Below are 23904 nucleotides of genomic sequence, written 5' to 3'. Positions count from 1 at the left end.
ACGATTCCAACGGGTACGGCAGTCATGACAGGCACAGCAGCGGGAGTGGGCGCCTCAAGCCCAAGCAATTCCTGCAACATGGCGATGTTGTAGAGGTTGAGATACAAAAGGCCGGCACTTTGACCAATACGATAAACTTTGAGTAGGCGTTGGTAATACAGCAGTCGCTTCCTCCACTATCTCCTGAGTGCGTGAAGGCCTCCAAGGCGCACGCCGCCCCAGTGTTTTGCCTTTAACAGCTAGCGCCCTTTATAGGGGACCTCAGGGAGCGTGACTGTTAAGGTTTTACCATAGGTCTACTTACAACCTTGGGCGAAAGATAGGCGAGAGTGAGGTATCGCTTTTAACGAGAACTCTGATTGGCCTGATGCCCTTGTCGTGACCGCATTGGAGGGCTTCACGCACTCAGGAGATAGGTGCGGGCCAATAGCACCTCGCCAATTGGTACCGAGAAAGCAACCTCCCGGGCGATTGGGCTATTGCTATGTCTCAAAATGGTTAAACCGATAACGAGATAGGCCTCGAGCGGCTAAAGCACTTTGACCGGTGTACCACCAAGCGATCAAGTAGTCGCTATCGTCTTCTGATCCTTGATGGCCACGAAAGTCACCATTCCGTCGACTTTGAGAGATATTGCATGTCACATTTGACGAGGGATATTGACTGTGCGTTGAAGCTCTTGATTTCTAACTGAATGAGTGACTGAAGTTGGTCTGCTTTATCCTTCCTTGGATCTCGTATTCGTAAGCTGTGACGGAGTATTCCTCACGATCTAGGTATTTCATCCTACCCGGGGCCCGCCTAGCAAGGGACCCACTATTCCAGTGGGCTGCAAAATTCTGGGACACTCGCATTATTCTGACAGCTGATTATGAGCGCAACCCTCATCAAATATAACATATCAATATGCCAATCGATAGAGATTTTCGAGAGCTTTTCAAAGGTCTTAACGTTATATATTTTTGATACGTTCTTGTTGAGAAAAACGGGGTTGAAATTGGGAGCTTTTCCTGGGATCGATTTGTTCGAGAAGAGCACTCGAAAAGGCGATTTCTACGGTCTTGAGAAGAACATCATGATCTACAAGACGAATTTATTAAGACCTCTAGAGACAATTAATTAAGTCTTAAAAAATGAGAAATGTTCTGCCTCATTTGTCATATCTAGTTTGTAGATTTATTTATGGATTTTTGAGGTTTGGTCTCTTTTGGTGAGAGCCTCATACCAAAATGCTGTCCTAGAATAATGCGAGAGTTCCAGAATGTTGCAGCCCACTCGAAGAGTGGGCCCCCGTCAGGTCGAGCCCACGGGTAGTTTAATACTTCTTGGTCAGACAGCCCGTGTGTCAGAGAGGCTTTAGTCATACGATGTGACATTGCAAGGAGAACAAGATCATCACGCTTTGTATGCTGCCTCATTCGCCTCATCTGTTTCAGCCCCTTGATGTCAGGTGCTTTGGGCTGCTCAAGAAGGCTTATGGTCGAGAAATAGAGCATCTGATCAGATGCTCTATAGCCCACGTTTCAAAGACCGAGTTCTTTCCGGCCTTTTACGCTGCCTTTCAAGCCGTAATAGTAGAAAGTAATATCAAGGGGGGTTTTAGAGGAGCTGGGCTTGTTCCGCTGGACCCGGAAGCTGTGCTATCCGAAGCTTGATGTGCAGCTGCGGACTCCAACACCTGTTGAAGAGGAGGCTAGCCTTCCTAACCCTTGGGTCTCAAAGACCTCAAAGACCCATCCTTGAGGCTAGCCCCCAGCCTGAACACCTTAAAAGACGAACCAGAAGGCATCAGAGCAGCTCTACAGCATCCATCCTTAAGGCGCTAAAGTCATTTTCTAGGGGAACAGAGGCAATAATGCATCAGATGGCATTATTGAAGTCTGAGAACCAGAACCTTCGACAGGCGAATGAGACCCTTAGCAAGCGGCGCAGAGCAAAGAAAACCCGCCTACGCAACGGAGGGAAGATGACTGTAGATGAGGGATGCAATTGATCAGAGGGAGGTCAATGCGCAGGTAGTGGCCGAATCGTCGAGAAATGGTGGTCAAGGAGAGTCGGCGCGAGCGAAGGAAACGCGCTGTAGAACGTGCGGCAAGACCGGTCATAACACAAGAACATGTGAGATAATTGTTGCGATGTCTGGAGAAGAGTATAAAGATTGATTTTAACTAATTAGATGCTTTGCTGTGTTTTTATTTAATATTCTATGTTAAAGGTTGAGATTTTTGTCTCACTCACTTGTCAGTTTCACTCGCTTATCATGTACGTTAGTGTTAATAGATATGTATCGGTACCTGGTTCCACGGGACCCGTGAAACTAATAGAATTACGTGTACCCGGGAACCTATGGGCTTCCCTTGTCGGGTGGGAGGCCTACATCATCACATGCCTCCAGTGTGGCTAACAGACAGACCGTCTGGCAGACCGTCTGAGTCCGTCTGACAGACCGCAGACCGACAGACCGGCCAATTCTCGTCAGACCGTCAGACCGGACAGGCCGGTCTGACTGGGTGGTCTGAGTCGGCCTGGGTTGGCCGAAATGGGCTAGTGTGTTTCAGTGCCGCCACTGGCCCCCTATGCCCCTAGGAATCAGGGGTAGGTTTTTGTTTACTCACCTGGCGCGTCGGCACTTGCGAACAAACTATTACAAACATTCTCGCTCATGTTCTGTATGTGCGCATCCATATCCATACCCGCATCATGATATCTTCTAGCAGGAATTCGAGCCCCGTGCCGTCTATACCACAGTCCCTTACGTCTTATTTGCCTTCAACCTCGACCGATACCACCCCGGGGACCACGGCAGGCGATGCTTCCCAGTGTGAATTCAACATCGATTGGGAGAATATATGGCACTGTGGAAAAAGACTTGTGGGCGTCAAAAAGAGACCTCGTCATAGACGGGTCGTCGGCACAAAGATGAAGGAGTCATGGATATATCAACATGGTGCAAATTTAGAGCACAAGGGGGTACGTTACTGGCTTTGCAGACTCTGCCATGAAAAGAGGAGCTATTCGACGGCTCTGTACGCCTCATCGGGGACAGCCCACGCCGCGAGGCACCTACTCCGTCAGCACCAGATCACAGAATTTGGTGGCATCAATCCCAGCTTGACAACTCCGTTTACCTTGGCAGCCACGTCAACGCCCTCTTCTGTGCGTCCTTTGTCGCGACAGGCCAGCCTAGGCTTTCAGCTGGCCTCCCACTTCGATGAAAGGTCATGGAAATCTCGCTTCGTGGATTGGGTCATCCTCGAAGATATCACCTTCCGGCAAGCATCAAGCGAGCGGCTTCGGTGGCTGATAGCAAACGGTGGGGAGCTTGCGAGTCGGCTACTTCCTGAGCATCACACAACGGTCTGCTCGTGGATCCGTCAAACCTTTGAATCCAGACAACAGATCATCTTCAATCTTGTTCAGGGCGCAAAGAGCTCCACTCACCTAAGCTTTGATCTCTGGACTGCTTCAAACGGGTTCCACTATATCGGCATTGTCGGTCACTTTGTTGACAGCGAGGGCGAAAAGCGGGATGTCCTTCTTGGACTGCCACGCCTCGTTGGTCCACACTCTGGAGAGAATATGGCTCCGTATGTCAAGGAGGTAATCGATCGCTATGAAATGGGGTCAAAGCTTGGATACTTCATGCTTGATAACGCCGAAAGCAACGATACTTGCCTAGAGGCTCTGGCTAGATGGTTCCCGATGGACGTCGGCCGCCGTCGCTTACGCTGCATAGGCCATATTATCAATCTGGTTGTCCGGGCTGTTATCTTCGGCTCAAACGTCGCTAAATTCGAGGCGGAGCTTCGTGGGGCTACGGATGAATTCAGTTTCGATATTTGGGCTAAGAAGGGGGGCCATTGGTCGGCTCCACAACCTTGCTACCTATATCCGTCGGACGGACCAGCGACGACAGGCGCTGCGGCGTTTACAGACCGAGCTCGCAGGGGACGATGTGATATTTACATTGGAGGTCGTCGTTGATGGCAAGACACGCTGGAATTCCATTTACATTATGATCAGACGCGGTAAATTTCCGTCATCCGCCTCTACTGGACGTTTTTGCTGACGTAGGACCGGCTTATCCTAGCACTTGAACTGCGCAGCGCCATCGAGCTCTATCAATCTCGCTGGCAAAAGCCCAAAAGTGATCCTGTTCACCGTGACTTGACGAAAGATTTCCTGAACGCCACGGACTGGGCTGAACTGGAGCGCTTCCACGACTTCCTGAAGCCGTTTTACATCCTTACGAAGACTATGGAGGGCAACGCCAGTAAACCGGGCGCAGAGGGCGGGCATGGTGCCATATGGGAAACTCTCAAGACCATGGACTATTTGTTCGTCAAATTCAAGCAGGCCGCGGAGGAAACTCGGTTCGAGGAAGCCTCCCACTTTAAGTCAGGAATTGACTGCGGATGGGCGAAGCTTGAAGACTATTACGTCAAAACGGACCATACACCCGTCTACCGAGCAGCGCTAGCGCTTCACCCATCTTATGGGTTTGACTACTTTGAGCGGCACTGGAAAAACGCGATGAATAGACCGCAGTGGTATAGCGACATGGAGTCCGCTGTGGGTGGCCTATTTGATGAATACGTTCGACAGGATGAAGTTGAAACTCAAGCCCAAGCGGGTCTTTGGGAAGACGAACCCGATGAGATCGAAGCTGATGTTAACGACTACAGTTCATTTGGGAAGAGGTCAATCCGCTCATTGCATACACAACGAAAGAAGGCCAAGGCAGTTAGCGAGCTTGACTTGTTCCAGGCACGGCCAATCTACCCCCAAGATCTAGACGTTGCAAACCCTCTTGAATGGTGGAGCCGACATCAATTAGAATATCCAGTCTTGTATCGAATGGCGCTAGATCTGTTCTCAATTCCTGGCATGAGTGCTGAATGCGAGAGAGTGTTTAGCCAGACAAAGAAGATGATCACGGATGAGCGCAATAGGCTAGCACCTGATATAGTCGAGGCAGATCAACTCCAAAAGCACTGGTTGATGAGAGGGCTAGTAGTGTAGGAGTTAATGCTTGGGTACGAAGAGCAAAAGGGTTTCATTTTGTAGTCATTTGACAAGCCCCCCTTTTTTTTAAGCAGTACGTGATCAGACTGCCAGACCTAGACCGACCGGGCCACTGAAGCCAGGCAGACCTAGACCGACAGACCGGGGGCCCCGACAAACCCAGACCGACAGACCGGAGGGGTCGGTCTGGGTCGGTCGGTCTGTTAGCCACACTGTGAGAGATCATCGCCGCCGATCGAGCTCGGCACCCCGTGCCCGACACAGGAGTCAGAGTCACAGGCAGAGATGCCCTCTCTTCCGCCGCTGCCGCCGCCGCCACAGCGGCTTCCTCTTTGGAAGCAGATTGATGTTATATTAGAGCCTTGGAGAGTCGAAAGAGCCAGTCGGGCCGGCCCTGCTGGTCAAGATCACATATAATTTACACCAAGGGATGACCAAGGCCACAGGCCGGGCTGAGCGAAGGGACAGTCTTATGCGGCCTCTCAGAGGGCCAAAAATGCGATTTCCGCTATTTCAATTGAAGAATCCACTTTGAAGATAGCTATAGTGCTCATCTTGAGCCTCATTTTATGATTTAAAGCTATGCAGACGCAGTTGTGAATCAATTCATTAAAAAGGCCTGTTTTTACACCAAAATTGAGACGTTTTGGTGTCCACGAATTTTGGGGCTGTCCACGAATTTTGGCCCCAACTAAGAGGGAAAAGCGAAGCGCCTCTTTAGTTGGGCCCCACAGGGCCGACCAACGGGTACCATAGAAACTCGAAAAATCCACCCTCTTGGCAAAGTGGGCCTCATCAAATTCACGATCAGCCAATGGCTGCTCTGGATATACAAGAGGGAGATAGCAAAAGCGTCCAGGTCTCTGATTTGAGCAGCCTGGGGCGTGGCTGGCCGCTAGGCTGTTTAACGTGCATAATGAAGTAAAAAGTGGAAATGCCAAGAGGGCGGGTTTTTCGAGTTTCTACGGTAGTGAATGTAGCGGGAAGGTTTTCTGCCAACTCGACAAGCGACCCAACAGCATTTTCATGTCTCGTGACGGAGGTCCGTGAGCGTAAATAATAAGTTAGGAACTAGCCGTGAGAGGAAATACCAGCGCCTTCACGAGGAAGCATCGCGAATTGCCACTAACTGAGAGATCCGCAGATCCCGTGTGGCTTGTGAAGTTCGCGGCTGGCGAGCACCAGACTGGCTGGCACTATTAAGACCTGCTAAGACGAGCGGGGCTTCAAAACTTTGTTTTGGTGTTGGCAGGGCCGTCGAATACACCAAATGTTGGGCTTCTGACACCAACGGTAACCGCAGCCGGCAGCGTGGTGGTCACAAATAGTGTGCGTGCGCTGATTATCGTCAGATGTCAACATCGCAGGGGGATTTCACCCAATGTTTTTGAGGTCTGTTTGCGATATGAAGGCGGTTAGCCCACGCCCGGCCATCTTTAGTCGGAGAGTTTCGCGACGCATCATCATTACGACGGCCCTTTGAACTGCCCTAGTAACCAGTTAGTCACGCACCACGCGGCAATTTTCGCCTGCCAGAAGTACTAGACAGGTTACCTGTTCAGCCGGTGCAGCCACCCACATTATCCAAGTGACTCTCGCTGAGCGAAAAGTCGACATTAAGTTCGCTAGAGGTCTAACAGCACCTTAGGAACGGAATGTGCATGTCACCGCAATTTGGTGACGCAAAAATGGGGCGATTACATACCTTTCTGCGAAATTCTCAGAAGGGCTCAGAAGAGCCATCTCTAACCTTGTAGCATGGTTTGGGTGTCGTAACCCACATTTCCTGCCTGGAGGGGGGACGCGAAACGAAGTCACTCTAGGTACTTTCCAACGGTTATAACTTCCATGTGAAAATTACGATGACTTGGAAGATCCCCTCGCCAACATAGCCACACAGGAGGCTTAAGCGCACGGCTGATCATTAGTTCTAGGCCAGGTATCTCGATCTCTCCATCCCCGATGGTGTCGTAATGCCGTGACGAAGCGTGTTTCCCATTGCAGCTCCATTGAAAAGCAGAGGGCAATTGCCTAGGATAGGGACTTGTATGTTGTCGAGATGGACCCTAAATGCTCTGCAAAGATACTCTGTACGATGGACAAGAAGGCAGTGCATTTCGGCGCTGGAAACATTGGTTAGGCCCCTCCCCTGCTTCCGCAAACAGCAAGAATATCTCGCGCTAAACTCATTAGGCCGGGGCTTCGTTGCCTGCTTCCTGCACAACTCAGGCTACGAAGTCGTGTTCGCAGATGTCGCCGACGGGCTGGTCGGCCAGCTTAACACTAAGAAATCATACAAAGTCATCGAAGTTAGCAGCGAGGGGACCAGGGAAACGATCATAACTAACTACAAAGCAATCAACCCAAGAACGCACGAGAACGATCTGATCCGGGAGATTATGTCTGCTGATGTCGTTACCTGCGCGGTCGGTAGGGACAATCTCAGGTTTATCGCGCCAATTATCGCCCGAGCTATTAGTATGCGGCCTAGCGACAAGATCCCGTTGGCCATCATCGCTTGTGAAAACGCCATTGGTGCCACAGATGCCTTGGCGGCAAACATTGGGCATCTAATCACTACAAAGGAACATAGACTCGACGACCACTACAAGAGAGCAAGATACGCAAACTGCGTCATCGATCGCATCGTTCCAACTCAGCATCCGGACGCAGAGTTCGATGTCAAACTGGAGGAGTTCTACGAATGGGTTATAGATCGGAAGCCCTTTGCAGATGACGCTGTTCCAATGATCAGGGGGGTCAGATGGGTCGACGACGTGCAGCTGTATGCCGAGAGGAAGCTGTACACAGTCAATGCCGGACATGCAGCAGCAGCCTACTATGGCTATAACCGCAACAAGGGATTGGTTCATAATGCGTTGCAAGACCTCTTTATTCTCGATCAGGTAAAGAAGTTGCTTAGCAATACGAGCACTCTTATCGTTGACAAGTACGGTATCTCTGAGCAGGATCAGGAGGAGTATGTCAGGAAAGTCATTATACGAATCAGCAATCCTCATCTCGAGGACACCGTGGAGAGGGTTGGCCGCGCGCCTCTACGGAAGTTGGGTCGCACGGAGAGGTTTATCAGGCCAGCGTCTGAATTAGTCGAGAAAGGCTATGACTGCTCGGCGCTGCTCGATGCGGTTGAAGTGGCGCTCCGATTCCAAAATGTGGAGGGAGACGAACAGAGCAAGGAACTGGCCCGGATCATTGCTAGCCAGACACCAGAGACAGTAGTGGCCAGTGTCTGTGGCTTACAGCCAAGTGAGAAGTTGTATCCTCGGGTTTTGGAGATTGTCAAAAGGGTTCAAGCGGACAGACTGACGGCATAGATGTTTTGCGGTTTCTTGAGATACGAAAAATCGCAGCACAGCTTAAGCAATCAGTGTATTATCATTCATTTGAGACTATGGTTTCTGAAAGTGAGAAGAATCATTGTACTGTGACGCGTGATGTTGGGAGCTGCAAATAAAGGTGCTTTTGAAACTTCGAATTCATGGATTACAGCACTGTCGCCCGGGCTGACAGGATAGACAGAAGAACTCTTGATTTTGATATCTAGTGAGTGGCTATAGTTCTGGCCTTTATACATGTGTCTACTTATCTAATTAAGGATAGATAGGGGTTATGTTCGTCAGCTGTGGCGAGGTTCCCCCTGTCGATCGCCCTCACGATGTTAATCGCTTGATTCCTCTCATCGTTTGATAAAATTACGGTTCCACACTAATTTTATCTTTGATTTAACGCATTTTAATTAACTAGACCCCCCTGGAGTGACCGTGGTGGAGGTTTACAACACTCAGAGGGAAAACAAGCGCGTTGCCGCCAGTGCAACCGCTGCCAGAACCCGAAAGGCAGAGGAAGGCCTAAGAAGGATGGCCTGGACTCTATGCCCGAGGTACCATGGAAAACAGACGTCCAGTGTCAACGGTTTTTTCCTTCCAGAGCTGCCAGCGGATGGTTTGGAATCTTCCATCATGTTCCTGCGCAGTCATTCTCTGTTTCTTGGCGATCCTTTATTTTCAACTCTTGTCTTCGTCGTCGGCTTATCTCTCGCCATCCGCATCGGCTTTGAAATCGAGTGGAGTTTCCTGGCTCGACGAGGACATTGTACCATCAGAGGTATATCCCTTTAGCCGTCGGAGGTTTCCATGAAGCTCGAGGTTCTCGCGTTCCAACTGAGCGCGCTCTTGCTCCAGTAATTGTATATGCTTGCGAGCCATTTCCAGAACTTCACCCTTGCTCACACGGCGGTCCGCATACATGGGCACTTTCGTTCGTTCGTTCGTTCGTTCGTTCGTTCGTTCCGTTTAAAACGTTTATGCATGTTAAATCGTTTAACCGTTTAAGGGTATCCTAAAACCGTTTGAACGGTTAAACGATTTTCCAGCCCTGGCACTCGAAAAATCTTTCAAAATGTCAAGCTCCGGAGACCTTCGCTTAGGTCAAGGGCAAGGATCAAGACCATCGTGAATAGCTTGACGGTCAGCGTGAACGCTACACCATACTTAGCGTCAGGTAACAGCCTGCTGCCTATGAGATCGGCAGACTGAACACAGGTATAAGAGACCGACTCTCGTCGCTCCTTAGATAGAAGAGATGGTCTTCAATCTACACCGATCTTTTGTTCAATGTATCGGTGCTAGGTTGACACAAAGCCAATTGATATCGGGTCTCAATCCATGATACCAAGTTCAAAATCTCGCCTTTTAACTACCAATATGTCATCTGACACATCGTCTATTATTGGTGCTACAGAAAACCCCCCAGATGTCAATGGATTGCCGTCAAACTTCCTCTCAATCATGGACATCACGAAGGACCGTTCAAATATACGCGGACGCAAGACTGGAGGTAAAACCATCTATACTTGCACTGTGTGTCGAGATAAACGATACGACCATAAGGCAAATGCTGCCAATCACGTCAGAAACAACCATCCCGTCGCATCCAGATCCACCAGGTCTATATCGGGCACCCAGCGCTCAATCTCCGCACATTTTCGCCCTGTAGCAAGCGAGGACGCACTTCGAAATGTCTTCAACCCGCAAGCATATCAGGAAGCATTGATCAGCATACTCACGCGTCGGAGAGTGCCCTTTTCGGCTATTGAATGGGACGAGTTTAAACAACTAGCTCTCGCGTGTAACCCATACATCAAAGACTCCCTCATTACCTCACGGCGTACGATGGTCCGATATATTGCAGCAAACTATGATTTTTACAGCAGCGAGATCAAGGACAGTCTCACCACCGCGTCAAGTCCGATTCATATCTCAACAGACCTCTGGACATCACCGCATAGACATTCTCTACTTGCTGTGTGTGTACAATGGGTAGATAAAGACTACAAGCTTCGTAAGGCACTACTATCTCTACCAGAATGTGCAGAGAGTCATTCTGGAAAAGCTCAAGCGCAGGCTGTTATCGATACTTTAGAAAAGTATGGGATACAGTCAAAACTTGGTTGGCACACGGGTGACAACGCGACATCAAACGACACATGTCTTGAGTCTATACAACGCAAGCTAATGAGTAGACATAAGGTTAGTTAACTACGCAGTTTAGGCTATAGGCTGACATTGAGTAGACTAAAATCAACGCAAAAGGACGTCGTATACGCTGTATCGCGCATATCATTAATCTATCCCTTCAAGCCTTCCTTCTCGCATCTTCTAAAGAGGCTCTAGTCGCAGCACTCGAGTCAGCATCCGGTGTCACTGGAGAAGAACTTCTCTCCCAGTTTTCCGAGGTCCTAGCCTCTCATCGAAAGAAGGCTGCCGCCGAACGAAATACAGCAAAGAGAAAGAACGGAGAGCCGGCCAGAAAGCACAAGCGCAAGGGCGGCACGGCTAGCAATACGTCCGTGATATCGGCTGACGACTTTAGCGGCGTTGAGAATGTCCCTGCATTACGCAAGCTTCATGGATTAGCTGTGTGGCTAAGTTCATCAAGCCTCCACCAGAATGCGTGGGATAAGGCAGTGGGACTGCGTTTAGGGATGGATAATCGTACCCGCTGGTCGTCCTGGTATCAGGTCATTGATCGTGCGATTAGAAAGAAGGACAAAATCCAGTCTTTCATGTCTGGTAACGAAGAGGCCATCGGAGACAATCGGCTATTAGTTGGAGATTGGGAGTTGCTAGGCAAAGTACATATGTTTCTTCAGCCATTTGCTTCAGCAACATTGTATGCAGAGGGAGATGACTCGTCTATCTCACAATCGTTGATGCTGATGGATATGTTGTTACTCCATTACGAAGAACAACAGGTACCCTTCAGTCTATCCACATCAAGTCGATTACTAACATTGTATCAGAAGATATATCAGTCGGATGAACACTCCGACGAACGGATGGTTCGAGCCATCGATATGGGATGGTTTATCCTCTCTAAATACTACCGCCTAACTGACGAGGTTCCCGTATACGCCGCCGCTGTCCTCCTTGATCCCCGTAAACGCATCGCGTATATCAAGCAGAACTGGCCAAAGGAATGGCATGAAGATACTATTGCCTCGGCCACAGCATTCTGGCAAAAGGAATTTAATTACGAGCAACCCAGCGACCATCCCTCCACCCCCACGTCGATGCCACCACCGCTGGCAAAGAAGCCAAATCAACTCGCGATACTATCAAAGAAGCTGGAGGTTAGGACTATTAACGCGAGTGTCAGGGATGATTTCACTAGCTTCATCAACGTTGATGCAACAGATATCCCTCCGGATTGTACGCCTCTGGAGTGGTGGTGTCAACCACAGCAGAGAAAGCAGTATCCGAAACTTAGCCGCATGGCTATTTGCATTCTTTCTATCCCAGCAGAGTCATCGGAGCCGGAGAGGACGTTTTCTGGGGCAAGAAGAACATGTTCATGGGATAGATTACGAATCACATGCAAAACTATCGAGATGATTGAATGTACGGGCAATTGGTTGCGTCAAGGACTCATACGGCCTCTGCATGAGAATGGGATGGGTCTAATCGGAATCCCACGGCCGGAGGGTGACTCTCAGGACGTTGACGATGATAGTGGGCATTATTTCGACTGGTATTAGAGCAGGCGCGGTGGATATTTCCCACCGCCATAAATCGTTCATTCGTTCGTTTAAATCGTTTATTCGTTCGTTTAACCGTTTGCAATATTTTTGAACCGTTCAAACGTTTGAGGAAAATATTCGACCGTTTAAACGGTTTGCCCATGTATGAGAAAAGCCCTTGAAGATGACGAGAATCCTAGGATGCCACTGAAGAAGACTAGCAGAGTAGAACTGGGCTGGCCATCGGTCACTGGCTCAGTGCACAACGATAGGCTTAGCCCAAGAAGCAGCTCTAGAAGTTCCTCTGGTGCTTGCTCATGCCCTGTTCGTTCTTCGTTCACGGATCGTTCGGTGTCCCCACTAGAATTCAACCCGGTATCCCGTACAACTTCGTCTTCATCGCTCCAGCACTCGTCATCTTCTCCAGAACTTTCTGTCATATCGTCCTCCTCGTTGTGCTCCTCACATTCCTCCTCAGAGTCGTCACGGGGCCTCCGTCTTTCGATAATCCCACCTTGGAAGCTTTGCTCGGATTCAGGTATCCGTAGTTCCATACGCGGGGATTGGGCAGTGGGATTAGCTAGCAACTCATGATTCCAAATCGACTCTAGGAAACGTAGCTGCTTCCTCTTAAACCGGATGCCCGTGAGTCTTTCCCGAGTACTCGGGTCCATGCGATATGATCGGAAAAGTAGCACAAGACAACGCTTGAAGAGCACCCGATATTTTCTTCTACTCGAGGAGTGATGTACGAGGACGAAAGGTTTCGGATAACCCGCTAGAGCTTGTGTACTTCTGAGCCAACAGAGAATACTTCTACTCGTCTTGCGAGCTGTTTCCTCGCATCGATCTAAAAGCACGTCCATCGCTTCGAGAATAGCTGCGATTCTTCTTTCATCTTCCACGGCGCTAACAATGTCTTCGTGCAACCCGTTGGTTCCGCATTGTCCGAGAAGATGGGGGTTGGAGCCTAGCCGAGAGAAGAATACCGCCGCAAGGGCCGAAAGCACATCTCGACTTTTCCCGCGATAGGTCTTATCCCAACCTGTCCTTTCAATCCAGGGCGACTGCTCTTCGAATCTCAGCTGGTCTCCTTCGTGGTTCGTCGCAATTCTTCCTGTGTTTTTGAGGGTTGGTGTGCCGCCAGTGCCGTTCCGAGCTCGTTCTTGCTCCTTTATGGATGCAAGGTGAGCCTGAACACCATCACTGGCCCGTATAGAAGACCCCCACGACTGATGATCCAGTACCTTCGAGACTGGTTTGAGCCTGCCGTCCATGCCTGCAGCCATACTTCATCATAGAAGCCATCAAGCTCGCGCTGGCCAGGAGGCTGACCTTGAAAGTACTGGGTGGAAATATGGTGGGTTAAGGATGAGAAGTTGGTGGTACGGAAGGGGCATTTTCGGCAGGCATAATTACCCCTCCCAAACCCGCAAGTCAGGATGTTCAGGGGAGCCGTCCTTAGGAAGTGGCGCAACACTGGGATCACCCAAATATGACTGGCCTAGACCTCTTAGGAATTCAGTTAAGCCCTTTCGCTCATCCTGATCAACTTCGTGCTTCACCCTCAGATGCGTGGTAACGGCAGAGCCTTTGACAAAGAGTGCGTATCGGCAATCTGGCCGACAGCAAATCAGTACCCGTGCATCCGGGTCGATGTGCAAAGCAAGTCGATTGAGAATGTCGAGTCCGGGCGCAGCTGGATCCATTATCAACTGTTGAGGGCCCGAGGACTTCGCGGCAGGAGGGTTTCATAAAATGAGTAAGAAAGTAAGGTGTCCAGTGCTGGGCTGGAGCGCATGGGGGTAACCGCTACTTAAGAACTCAGCTTGGCCAGGAATAAAAAGCAAGCAAGCACTCTCAGTCTCATGAAGCGTCGTGTGGTGAAGAAATAGGTGAACGACAAGGGTCCCGCGAACCCCCAGAGCGTGCACGGACGAAAAGTATGTATTACGACGCATTTCGTGAGAAATTGGACGGACATCGCGCGTGCACGGGCCAGATTGTGTGTATTGCGTCGCAATGTTCGCAGCAATCACTGTAGTAGAGAGCTTACATCCAGAGAAGATGGCCTTCAAATTATTCGCGCTGCATAGATAGATCCAGAAAGAGGGAAAAGAAATAGTAACAAGACTCTTCGTAACACGATAACATCCCTTTCTGTCCGGCGACGCCCATTCCTTCCACCATCTTTTCTCTCCGTACTCATCCTGTCCTACCATCTAGAATTCCAGTTCCCGCCGTGGCCCCTCTGTTCATTGCTCTAAGCCGCCTTGTCGCGATGCAAGGCCGTTGCGCTTCCAAGTCCAGTCCTTGAGAAAGGGTGGGTCCACACCCGTCGCAAAAGCCTCGTTACGGGCCTGGATCTGGGCGTTGAGGAGAGCCTGACGGGCTGAAGCACCACAGTTGTGAAGCTGGGGCATACGGTCGATGGCGTCGATGGCGAGACTAAAGCGGTCGGTTTGGTTGCGAATGGCGAGCTCGAGAGGTGTGTTGATGTTGCCCTTCTCCTTGTAGCCGCGAACATGCAGGTTCCTGCTGCCGGGGCGCTTGTATGTAAGGCGGTGCACCATCCAGGGGTAGCTGTGGAAGTTAAAGATGATGGGGGTATCATCGGTGAAGAGGCTGGTCCACTCAGTATCCGAAAGGCCATGGGAGTGGTCACTGGGGTGGATGAGCTTGAAGAGATCGACAACGTTGACGCAGCGGATCTTCAGTTCGGGGAAGTGCTCGAGCAGGAGATCAATAGCCGCAAGCGACTCGTGTGTGCTGACGTCACCGCAGGCTGCCATGACGACATCAGGATCCTGGCCAGCGTCGGTGCTGAACTGAGGCCAGATGCCGATGCCCTTAGTGCAGTGCTCGATAGCGGCGTCCATAGAGAGATACTGAAGATGCTCCTGCTTATCAGAAACGACAACGTTGACATAGTTGACTGAGCGGAGGCAGTGATCCATGACTAAGGTTATATTAAAAGTCTGCAATGATAAGAGGCATGCTTTCAACATACCAGAAAGCAGGCAGTTGCCATCAGGAGGAAGATATATGCGGACGACTTCGGGACTCTTGTTGGTGACGACATCGAGGAAGCCAGGATCCTGATGGGTGAAACCGTTGTGATCCTGACGCCAGACCACAGCAGTCAAAAGGATGTTGAGGGAGGCAACCTTGGCGCGCCACTCAACTTCAAGACACTTTTCGATCCACTTACAGTGCTAGAGATGGTGTAAGAAGAAATTCTCAGCGTAATGAAGTTGTTACATACCTGGTTGACCATCGAGTCAATAACATGGATGAAAGGCTCGTAACTGTTAAGCAGTCCATGGCGACCACTCAGAATATAACCCTCAAGCCAACCCTCGCAAGTGTGCTCAGAGAGCATCTCCATAACACGGCCAGACTTGGCAAGGTTGCCACCGTTCTCATCCTCCTCAAAGTACTCACCCATCCAAACCTTCTTGCCCGCAGCATAAACGCCACCGAGCTTATTGGATTCAGTTTCATCAGGACCGAACAGACGGAAGTTTTTTTGGTTCTCAGCAATGACATCCTTCAAAAAGATAGCCATATTGGCCATGCTGGCGTTCACGACATTTCCGGGGCTATCGACCTTGATGGCATAATCTCTAAAGTCGGGCATCCTCAAAGGCTTCCTCAAAAGACCGCCGTTGGCGACAGGGTTGGCGCTCATTCGTCGGTTGCCTGAAGGAGTGAGAGCACGCAGAGAAGCAAGGGGGGCGCCAGACTCATCGAACAGACGTTCAGGCTCGTAGCTTCGCATCCATTCCTCGAGAAGCTTCAGGTGAGCAGAGTTAGTGGCGGGGTCTGTAATGGGGACCTGATGAGCACGCCAGAAACCGGCCAAGTAGTTATTATCGACCTTTCGGGGGGCGGTCCAGCCTTTAGGACTTCGAAGAACAATCATGGGCCAGATGGGACGAAAAGCCTCGCCGCTCTCCCGGGCCTGCTTCTGGAATTTTCTGATCTCGGTCACGCAACGCTCCAGGGTAGCAGCCATAGCCTGGTGCATGGTATCCAGGTCATCACCTTCAACAAAGTATGGCTGCCATCCATAGCCGAGGAAGAGGTTCTCGAGCTCCTTATGGGAAATCCGGGCAAGAATAGTCGGGTTGTTGATCTTGTAGCCGTTGAGGTGAAGAACAGGAAGGACAGCACCATCAACGATGGGGTTGAGGAATTTGTTGCTGTGCCAGGCGGTGGCAAGAGGACCGGTTTCAGCCTCACCATCACCAACCATAGTGAGAGCAACTAGATCGGGGTTATCGTAAACGGTACCGAAGGCGTGTGAGATAGAGTAGCCCAGCTCACCACCCTCGTGAAGTGACCCTGGGGTTTCAGGAGTGGCATGAGAGCCAATGCCGCCGGGAAACGAGAAGCTCTTGAAGAACTTTTGCAAACCCTCAGCGTCGAGTGTCTTGTCCGGAAAGACCTCAGAGTAGACACCCTCGAGATAAGACTGAGACAGAACAGCAGGGGCGCCGTGGCCAGGTCCGGAGATAAAGATGGAATCAAGATCATATTTCTTGATCAAGCGGTTGAAGTGCATATATGTGAAGATTTGACCAGGAGCAGAGCCAAAGTGACCGAGCAACCGAAGCTTGAGATGCTCGGGCTTAAGAGGGTCTCGAAGAAGAGGGTTTTCCTTCAGGTAGATCATACCTAAGGATAAGTAGCAGCTGGCCTTGAAATAGTCATTGGACTGCTCAATCTCCTTCTTGGAGAGCGGGGAGCTCTTGATAGTAGAGCGGGCGGGGCCAAAAGACCGGATAGACTCGACTTCGGCCATTGGATCAGGTTATAAGAGGCGATGAGTAAAGAGCTGGGAGTGAAATCTTTGGAAAAGAAATGAGGAGAGAAGAGAGCAAAAGAAAGAAACTACATGTGCCACAGACTCGAAAGGTTTCTAATATGGGAGACCAGAGGGGTTGCCAAGAAGGAGGGCCGGGAGGGAGGAAGGTAGTTGGAGTATAATGGAGAGTGCGGTGAGAGAAAAACTGATGGCCTTTACTGCAGATTGGGTACGGTAAGCAAGGGGTCTAAACAGCGGCCGTTGACGAGATCAGCAGACAGGCTACATTGGAATGAGAGAGCACCAAAGGCAAGAGAGAGGGCAGCTGCTCGCAGCTGAGAGCGTGAATGTAATTGTTCTCCGGCGTGCAATAGTGACGAGCACTGTCCAGCATGGTTTCCTCGCCGAAAACGAAATGGTGGCGTGCGTAGGGTAGCTTTCGAGGGAGCCATAGACGGGGGACGGAAGGGCAAAGACGGGCCGCACAATGGGCAGCAAGGTGCCCAGTATGTAATTGTCAGTAGTCGTCACTTAATTTTTGTCTCAGCGCCGGCGTAAGTAAATGGGTCAATCAGTTTCTTCTAGACCTTGCGAACATGTTGGTGAGGAATAAGCAGAAGCACGGCAACAAGGTGGATGGTCCGCTTGGTGCTGGGTTGGGCGATGGTGGTTGTCAAAAAAGGTGGTCTGATCTTTTGAGAGTCTTTCAAGGCGTGCCAAAGACGAACGCCATAGCCCCATCTCCCACTTTCTCACGGACACTCAGAAAGGCGATTATCGGGTTAATAGCCTCTAGAATGTTTTCGCTAGCATGGTAAAGGGCAACACGTGAGTACGTGCTCGGAGGCTTGTAACTTGGAAGGCGAGGCGGGGTCCGACAAAAGGCAATCTGTAGTGATACAGCGCATGACTGTTGGAAGCGTCAGGGTTGAAGGGTGGCATGTTATCCAGTCGAGCTTTTTGCGTCATTATGACGAAACGAGACGACATATGGGATGCAGGTCGAGATGGGCATCTGACGGGCATCTGACGGGCATCTGACGGGGCAAAATGACTAAGTTGGAGACCAGCTGGAGGGCTGCGACGCTCGATGGAGTCAGATGTGTACAGTTTACTGTGGGTGGTTGTTTATGTATGTATGTATGTATATTTTTCGTCCGGGGGGCCGTGAGGCCCCAGAAGTCTCCTAAGGGAGCACTGGACGTGCTGAGCTACGGGAGTCTGCCTATGATCTAACCACACGGTGTCCTGTCAGACAATTGGCTCCACAGGGATCATTGATGGCACCAGTCAATTGATGAGAATTATCTAAAGAACAAAAGAAATCGAACAGCCATGTGTTCGGGCACAGCTATTTAAGCTCATGTCGTTAGGATTATGCGACAGGCCAGATGTGAAACCGGATAGTTACATCCGGTCACACGAATGTTATGCGACATGTCCCCTATCCAGCATATCATCGGCACAGATGGCGCATTGGATCGAGCCTGTTACCCGTCAGCGGGCGGTCCAGGCACGGCTAGTATATCTCCTCTGCTGTGCTAAGACTACAGCGGGGTCACGACCAGGGTGTCAGCCCAATTAAAATGCGCAAAATGAAAGGTACTTATTAGCCCACCTAATTTATATGATGATAAAAGTCCCAGCAATCTGCGTTGTTACAAAGTGCGACATTGCATTGCTCGCAGCCACTTCGTGACTGCGGCACCCTGGCCCGCGGCCTCACATTGCCGTTGATGCTCACCAACGGCGGCCTCTTGCTTCGTGACCTGATTTCTCCTAGCTGTTGATGCTGACAAGCGAGGCAGGCTGACGGGCTTCCTCGTGAGACGCGTTTATGCAGGGAAATAGGCGTAATTTCGTCTCCAGATCGGTATCTTCGCCTTGACTGACTTCGTGAGTGAAACCTAGCAATTAAACCATCAATTACGAGCTCTCGCCACTTCCGTTGCACCTTGATCTTATCCCAAGCAGGCTGCCCATAAAGCTGCAGACTGTAGCTGTTGCCGATCATGATCTCGAGCAAGAAGGACCACGCGAGAGCCTGCCAAGCGCCGCGCCGATACGGGTGTTTATAACCCTGTGATGCCCTCAACTGGTCGCTCCGATCTACACCGTTCATCCAGTCATTATAGTCGGCGGCAATAGAGGGGATTTCGAACTCCTTGATCTTCTCATTGCCGAAGAACCGCTGGATCGGCCGGGCACGGGTGTGTATGGTGTTGGGCCTCTTCCTCTTCCGTAAAATGCGCTCTTGACCGGTGTATAAGGTCGTCATAAAGAGCACGAGGGCGTTGTCTTTCCAAGCGATTTGATTGACCTAGAAGACGACAAATTAGTAGGGGAAACGCAGCTAAAACGCGTCTCCAAAGCGTACAAGGTTATCGTCTGTTGGGACTGCAACCACCTCGTTGAATCTGAGAAGCCGGGCACCGTTCGTATCGTCTTTCTTGAGCTGCCGTATGGGGCGATAAATGCCACTATTCACACGTGCCGTACCCGTGCCGGCGTGGCCTGAGATGCGGAGGACTCGTAGGAGGTTTGGTGAGTTAAAAAGGTTGTCAAAAAAGACGTGATAGTGATGATCTTGGGGAAGGAGGTTGACAAGAGCCGGCACAACGCTCTGTGTGGGGTTGAGGGTTATCTTCTTCTGCTTCTTCGTCGTCTCGCTCTTTCCCTTCTTCTTTCGTAGCTTCTGATAACGTTCTTGGCCGTGGCCATAGGCCGTGATGCTTCTGTTGAAGTGTGTGATTCGTGATAGGCCGACGGGACCGTGTTTCTTCCCTGGACTGTGCCAAAGCCACCGTAAGAGGATTCCCTGCTGACCAATACCCCAGGCTTTGAGCCCCTGCTTTATCTGCTTATTCTTCATCTTGGTTTTCTGCTTGGACCGGCCTGTGTATCGGATCATTCCCTCGTCAACAGAAATATGACTCCCTAGCTCAATGAAAGATAAAGTGACGCTCTGGAGAATGTTAGACCACTCGGCCACAGCTTGAAAGACTCTAGGAATGTTATCACAGTGATCAAGAAGTGGGAAAATGCGAAGATGCCGGAAGAGGAGCCACCAGCGGTCAAAAGTCATATATTTGATAATAGAGTGATTTGGCCGTTGGTGGCTAGAGTCAGCGATCTTCCAAATATCCTCAACCTTGCTTTCTTTGAAGCTTCCTATGTAGAGGAGTATCGCTAACCAGATGTAAAGCTCAGGAACCGTTGTTGGCCTCCACTTGCGAAGGCGGGCCTGCGGACGAAGTGGTCGCTCATGGAGGAGGCCGGCGATCCAGATATTGGTGTATTGAACCCATCTTTCAACGAGGGAATAAGGGACAAAGTGCAAGAAGAAGTCTAGAGGCTCGTTAGGCAGCTCTTTGACCCGTAAGGCGCGATAAGTGATGTGTTGTGGTTGAAAGTTGTAACCTCTCTGTGTGGTTGCGGGGAGATTACCTAGGTCTGCACGTGATATCGTCGGGCTGCAGCCGGCTGCAATTACGGTCTTCAATAAAGCTATTGTCATCATAGGCATTGGTAACTGGTACTTCCTTAGGTACCGATGGCATAGTTGATGTTTTAATTTGATAGGAAATTGACGATATCCCTTAGGCCCTGATCATGAACGGGGGTCAAAATGAATCACGTTCTACAGAGGGACATGCTGGCGCATAAAATTAGCTCGGCCAGCGTCTCGTACCAAAACCCCGTTGCGTGAATCAGACAGTTCCCCCAGTTTCACCCCTCACAGGGTGAATCATTTTGAGTCACGATTTCTAGTATGATCTTCATAATTTTGACCTCATAGAGCAAGTCCGCAACGTGCGGGAGATCGTGGCGAGAAGGAGACTTATCATTATGTACACATATGCTCTTAGAACAGTTGATGCTTTTATTGCCTACTGGGACTGGTACTGGATTGAGCTAAGCGCGTCTGATAGGCATTTATCCCGAAAACTCAAAGTCGTGATCAGTCAGATACACCTTTCATGATCAGGGCCTTAGTAAAATCTATGGTGTTGCGTCGAGGGGCAACTTGCAGGTAGCGGAAGGTACCTTGTCAATGACGCGGCCAAGTGGGGCTCGTGACCTGCTGTAGTCTTAGCACAGCAGAGGAGATAGTAGCCGCGGGGCAGCTCATGACTAGCATAGTCATGGTGGAGGGCTGTGGTTGAGGATGGCCGCAGCCAGACGGAGGGCGTTGCGGCTCCCTATCTGGCCGAGCCTATCCCCTCAATTGTCGAAAGGCTCCCGAAAGTACCTTGCCCCACATGACCCCTGTCACATGACAGGTACATGAGGGGAACCTAAAGATGCATCATTAACCATTCTCGACAAAATCGTCATACAAACCATTTCAAAGTTATCTATGAGTTCTCAATCAATACCAGGCGAGGCCCTCAATGCACATGACGACCAAAGCTTCAACAGGGAGGATAACAGCTGCCGGGAGCATGAGTATGGCCAGTCAGCAGCAATGAAAGGAGGCATCAATCAAGGCGGGGATATAAGCAGTGTGATGTCGCGATTTGTAACTCAAAATATTGTCAGGACCTCCATCATGGCTTAATTTAGGTACGGGATAATGTACCTTTCATTCTTGCATTTTAATTGGGCAGACATCCCTGGAGTGACCTGGCGGGAGCCTTTCGACAATTGAGGGGATACAATAAAAAGAGGTAATAAAAGAAGAGAAGAGAGAATAAAGGAGGGAGCGGACGCAACTGCGTCTCGGGTCCGTCCCGTCTAGTACCATGCACAACCACTCTTACGGTGGGCGATAGGGGTCACTGTTGCAAAACTCCCTGTCACTTCCTTTTGGGCTTGGGCGCTCTGGCCCTTAGTCATCCGAGTACTTCATGTCAGCACGAGATATGTACCGCGGACTAGCAGCGGGCCCGCGCGGTGGCCTTCTCCAGTCCGATTGACAGCTCGCAGCATCAGGTCCACAAAGGTATCCGGTTTGCAAACCACCCGCTACCATATTGACGCGCACAACGCGATATCTGGAACTTGGTTCCGACGAGCTGAATTGATTCTTCCAAAACGAGTTCACCAAACGTCTTTAGTTTGCCATTATCCTGGCCGAAGGCGCGCCTGTACCAGAAACAAGGAAAGCCGAGTCGCAGCCCCTACCCTGGATGGTGCTGGAAATTTGTAAATGTCGACGCCCTATGGAGTAGGAAGAAAATATATATATATATGGAAGCGACTTTGAGAGCTTGACCTTTTTTGTTATATGATGGTACTGGGTCGAAATTTGGTGTTCAAAGTCTTAACTCTGCGTTCGTAGCCACGACCATTGTGTAGTCTTTATCTTAACGTACCCCCAACTCAGAATGAGGAGCGGCACACTGAGGCAGCAGAGGATTACCGCAGTAATCCCGCGTCTGGTCAGCAGCGGACTAGCATAGCATCCTCCTGCTTAAATGGGCCTAGCGACTTTATCCGCTGCGACAAAGGGGGATATTGTTTTGTTTTGCTTAAATTAAAATCTTGTTCTTAAACCAGATTCTATTTCTTCTCTCCTTTTCCTACTTTCACCGTCTCTCTTCAACTGAAATGGGCCCTCCAAAGATTCCCCCTGAGCATGTCTATTGCGTCCAAGCTGGAAAGAAGCACTATGACCTCTTCACCACCATATATGTTGGCGCGAACTATTGCGGCCGTTGCGGCTTGGTCAATCCCTTTCGGCCCCAGCGTCGAGCCAGGTCAAAAACTCCAGCACTTCCTGGCCCATATGATGAGGTGGTGGAGCTCGAGGACTCTCCGCCACGGCCTGTGAGTCCAGCAAGTCAGCTGATGCGTGACAGACCGAAACCAGTGTCATCCATCGGCATTGAACGTGCCGCCCAACTACTCCCCAACGAACTTTCTGCCCCTGGCACGGTGAATACACGGGCACGCATACCGACGTCGAGCAATTCTCAGTTCATGACTGTCGCTTCAGCGGCCAGTCGAGCCATTCAGAACTCCAAAGGCAGCACCAGAAAGCCTGCGAGGCAACGAACTGGCTACCAATGGGTCCATATAAGTCTTCTGCTTGTGAGCTTGGAGACCAAGTACTTCAATGGGCTTGCAGTGGAGGTCCCAGAGACGGTGCTGCCTTTGAAGGATACGGTGATCAAGTTTTCCTCGGCGGATCTTCTGACTTGGCCCTCGTTCACTGAGATTTTAATCGATCACCTCCGTCCGCTTCCGCCCTCAATCGATCCTACGAACAAGGATCTCTGGAGCCTTTCTTACGCTTCGACGGTCTCTGGCAAGAAGATCGTTACCGTTCCAAATACCGACAAGTACACGACACCGTCGAGCATGCTCGCTTCGGGGCACTTTTCGAACAACCAAGCTGGGCAGTTGAAGGTGCTAGTCGTCCTGACATCCACGGATGTAGTCGATAAGCAGGAGCCGGCCACACCGCTGAGGCCAGATGAGTATTCAACGCCAGCCAAGGAAGACAAGAAGCGGAAGGTCAAGCAAGAGGACACAAGTCCATACTCCGGGCGCAAGAAGCGTGTCAAGCAAGAGGCGCAGGTCAAGGAAGAGAGGGGCACTGTGGAGACGGATCAGGTCGAGCAGGAGATACACGTCAAGATCAAGCAGGAAACGCCTGTTCCGGCTTCCTCCTTCCAGAGCCCGACACAGGACGAGCTTGGAGATACTGCTAAAGATACCGTTGGACATGGGGATGTGGCAGATCTTAGTGAAGTGGAAGATCCACCCTGCGATCTAGGGTTTGACAGTCTGCCTGATGGGAAAGGAGGCGAGGGCGTGTTCGACGACGAAGATGAAGTGGATGAAGAATATTGTGAGGAAGAGACAAGTTTTATTCCAGAGTTCGTAAGAAACCAGACCACCTCACCACTGAGCTAAGAACTGACCCTAACAGGTAAACCCGGAATTGATTCGTCGAACCGTGGGGGAAACTCAAGCACAACTATTCGACACTGATACTGCTAGAGCCCTTCCACCGGCCCACTCTACACGCTTCAAAGGCACTAAAATCCCCACAACGTTTGCCGTTCGCTATGGGAGAAGG

The 23904-nt window shown here is 50.5% G+C and overlaps 8 protein-coding genes across 8 annotated transcripts; 4 read left to right on the top strand and 4 right to left on the bottom strand.

The window, feature by feature from the left end:
- Nucleotides 1-2919: 2919 nt before the first annotated feature.
- MRS44_018032 (uncharacterized protein) lies at nt 2920-5022 on the top strand (the record flags this gene model as incomplete). The annotated part of the gene is made up of 2 exons (XM_065616235.1): nt 2920-3863; nt 4107-5022. 2 exons carry the CDS (start codon nt 2920-2922, stop codon nt 5020-5022), a joined length of 1860 nt encoding a protein of 619 aa, XP_065472307.1.
- Nucleotides 5023-7120: 2098 nt separating this feature from the next.
- On the top strand, nt 7121-8360 carry MRS44_018031 (uncharacterized protein; the record flags this gene model as incomplete). Its single annotated transcript, XM_065616234.1, has 2 exons — nt 7121-7160; nt 7219-8360. The coding sequence occupies 2 exons, from the start codon at nt 7121-7123 to the stop codon at nt 8358-8360; spliced, it is 1182 nt and encodes a 393-aa protein (XP_065472306.1).
- A 714-nt stretch (nt 8361-9074) lies between these two features.
- On the bottom strand, nt 9075-9496 carry MRS44_018030 (uncharacterized protein; the record flags this gene model as incomplete). The annotated part of the gene is made up of 2 exons (XM_065616233.1): nt 9075-9298; nt 9463-9496. 2 exons carry the CDS (start codon nt 9494-9496, stop codon nt 9075-9077), a joined length of 258 nt encoding a protein of 85 aa, XP_065472305.1.
- A 253-nt stretch (nt 9497-9749) lies between these two features.
- On the top strand, nt 9750-11907 carry MRS44_018029 (uncharacterized protein; the record flags this gene model as incomplete). The annotated part of the gene is made up of 4 exons (XM_065616232.1): nt 9750-10574; nt 10619-11299; nt 11348-11756; nt 11852-11907. 4 exons carry the CDS (start codon nt 9750-9752, stop codon nt 11905-11907), a joined length of 1971 nt encoding a protein of 656 aa, XP_065472304.1.
- A 303-nt stretch (nt 11908-12210) lies between these two features.
- Nucleotides 12211-13773, bottom strand: MRS44_018028 (uncharacterized protein; the record flags this gene model as incomplete). The annotated part of the gene is made up of 2 exons (XM_065616231.1): nt 12211-13354; nt 13484-13773. 2 exons carry the CDS (start codon nt 13771-13773, stop codon nt 12211-12213), a joined length of 1434 nt encoding a protein of 477 aa, XP_065472303.1.
- Nucleotides 13774-14319: 546 nt separating this feature from the next.
- On the bottom strand, nt 14320-16871 carry MRS44_018027 (uncharacterized protein; the record flags this gene model as incomplete). Its single annotated transcript, XM_065616230.1, has 3 exons — nt 14320-15023; nt 15075-15279; nt 15330-16871. The coding sequence occupies 3 exons, from the start codon at nt 16869-16871 to the stop codon at nt 14320-14322; spliced, it is 2451 nt and encodes an 816-aa protein (XP_065472302.1).
- A 1661-nt stretch (nt 16872-18532) lies between these two features.
- Nucleotides 18533-20434, bottom strand: MRS44_018026 (uncharacterized protein; the record flags this gene model as incomplete). The annotated part of the gene is made up of 4 exons (XM_065616229.1): nt 18533-18643; nt 18805-19194; nt 19252-20321; nt 20368-20434. 4 exons carry the CDS (start codon nt 20432-20434, stop codon nt 18533-18535), a joined length of 1638 nt encoding a protein of 545 aa, XP_065472301.1.
- A 1993-nt stretch (nt 20435-22427) lies between these two features.
- Nucleotides 22428-23738, top strand: MRS44_018025 (uncharacterized protein; the record flags this gene model as incomplete). Its single annotated transcript, XM_065616228.1, has 1 exon — nt 22428-23738. One exon carries the CDS (start codon nt 22428-22430, stop codon nt 23736-23738), a length of 1311 nt encoding a protein of 436 aa, XP_065472300.1.
- Nucleotides 23739-23904: the final 166 nt, after the last annotated feature.

This window comes from Fusarium solani (assembly GCF_023522795.1).
Source record: "Fusarium solani strain SB1 chromosome Unknown bctg00000015, whole genome shotgun sequence".
NCBI classification, from domain to species: domain Eukaryota; kingdom Fungi; phylum Ascomycota; class Sordariomycetes; order Hypocreales; family Nectriaceae; genus Fusarium; species Fusarium solani.
The sequence above is the reverse complement of the archived record's forward strand: the minus strand, read 5'-3'. Positions and strand labels throughout refer to the sequence as shown.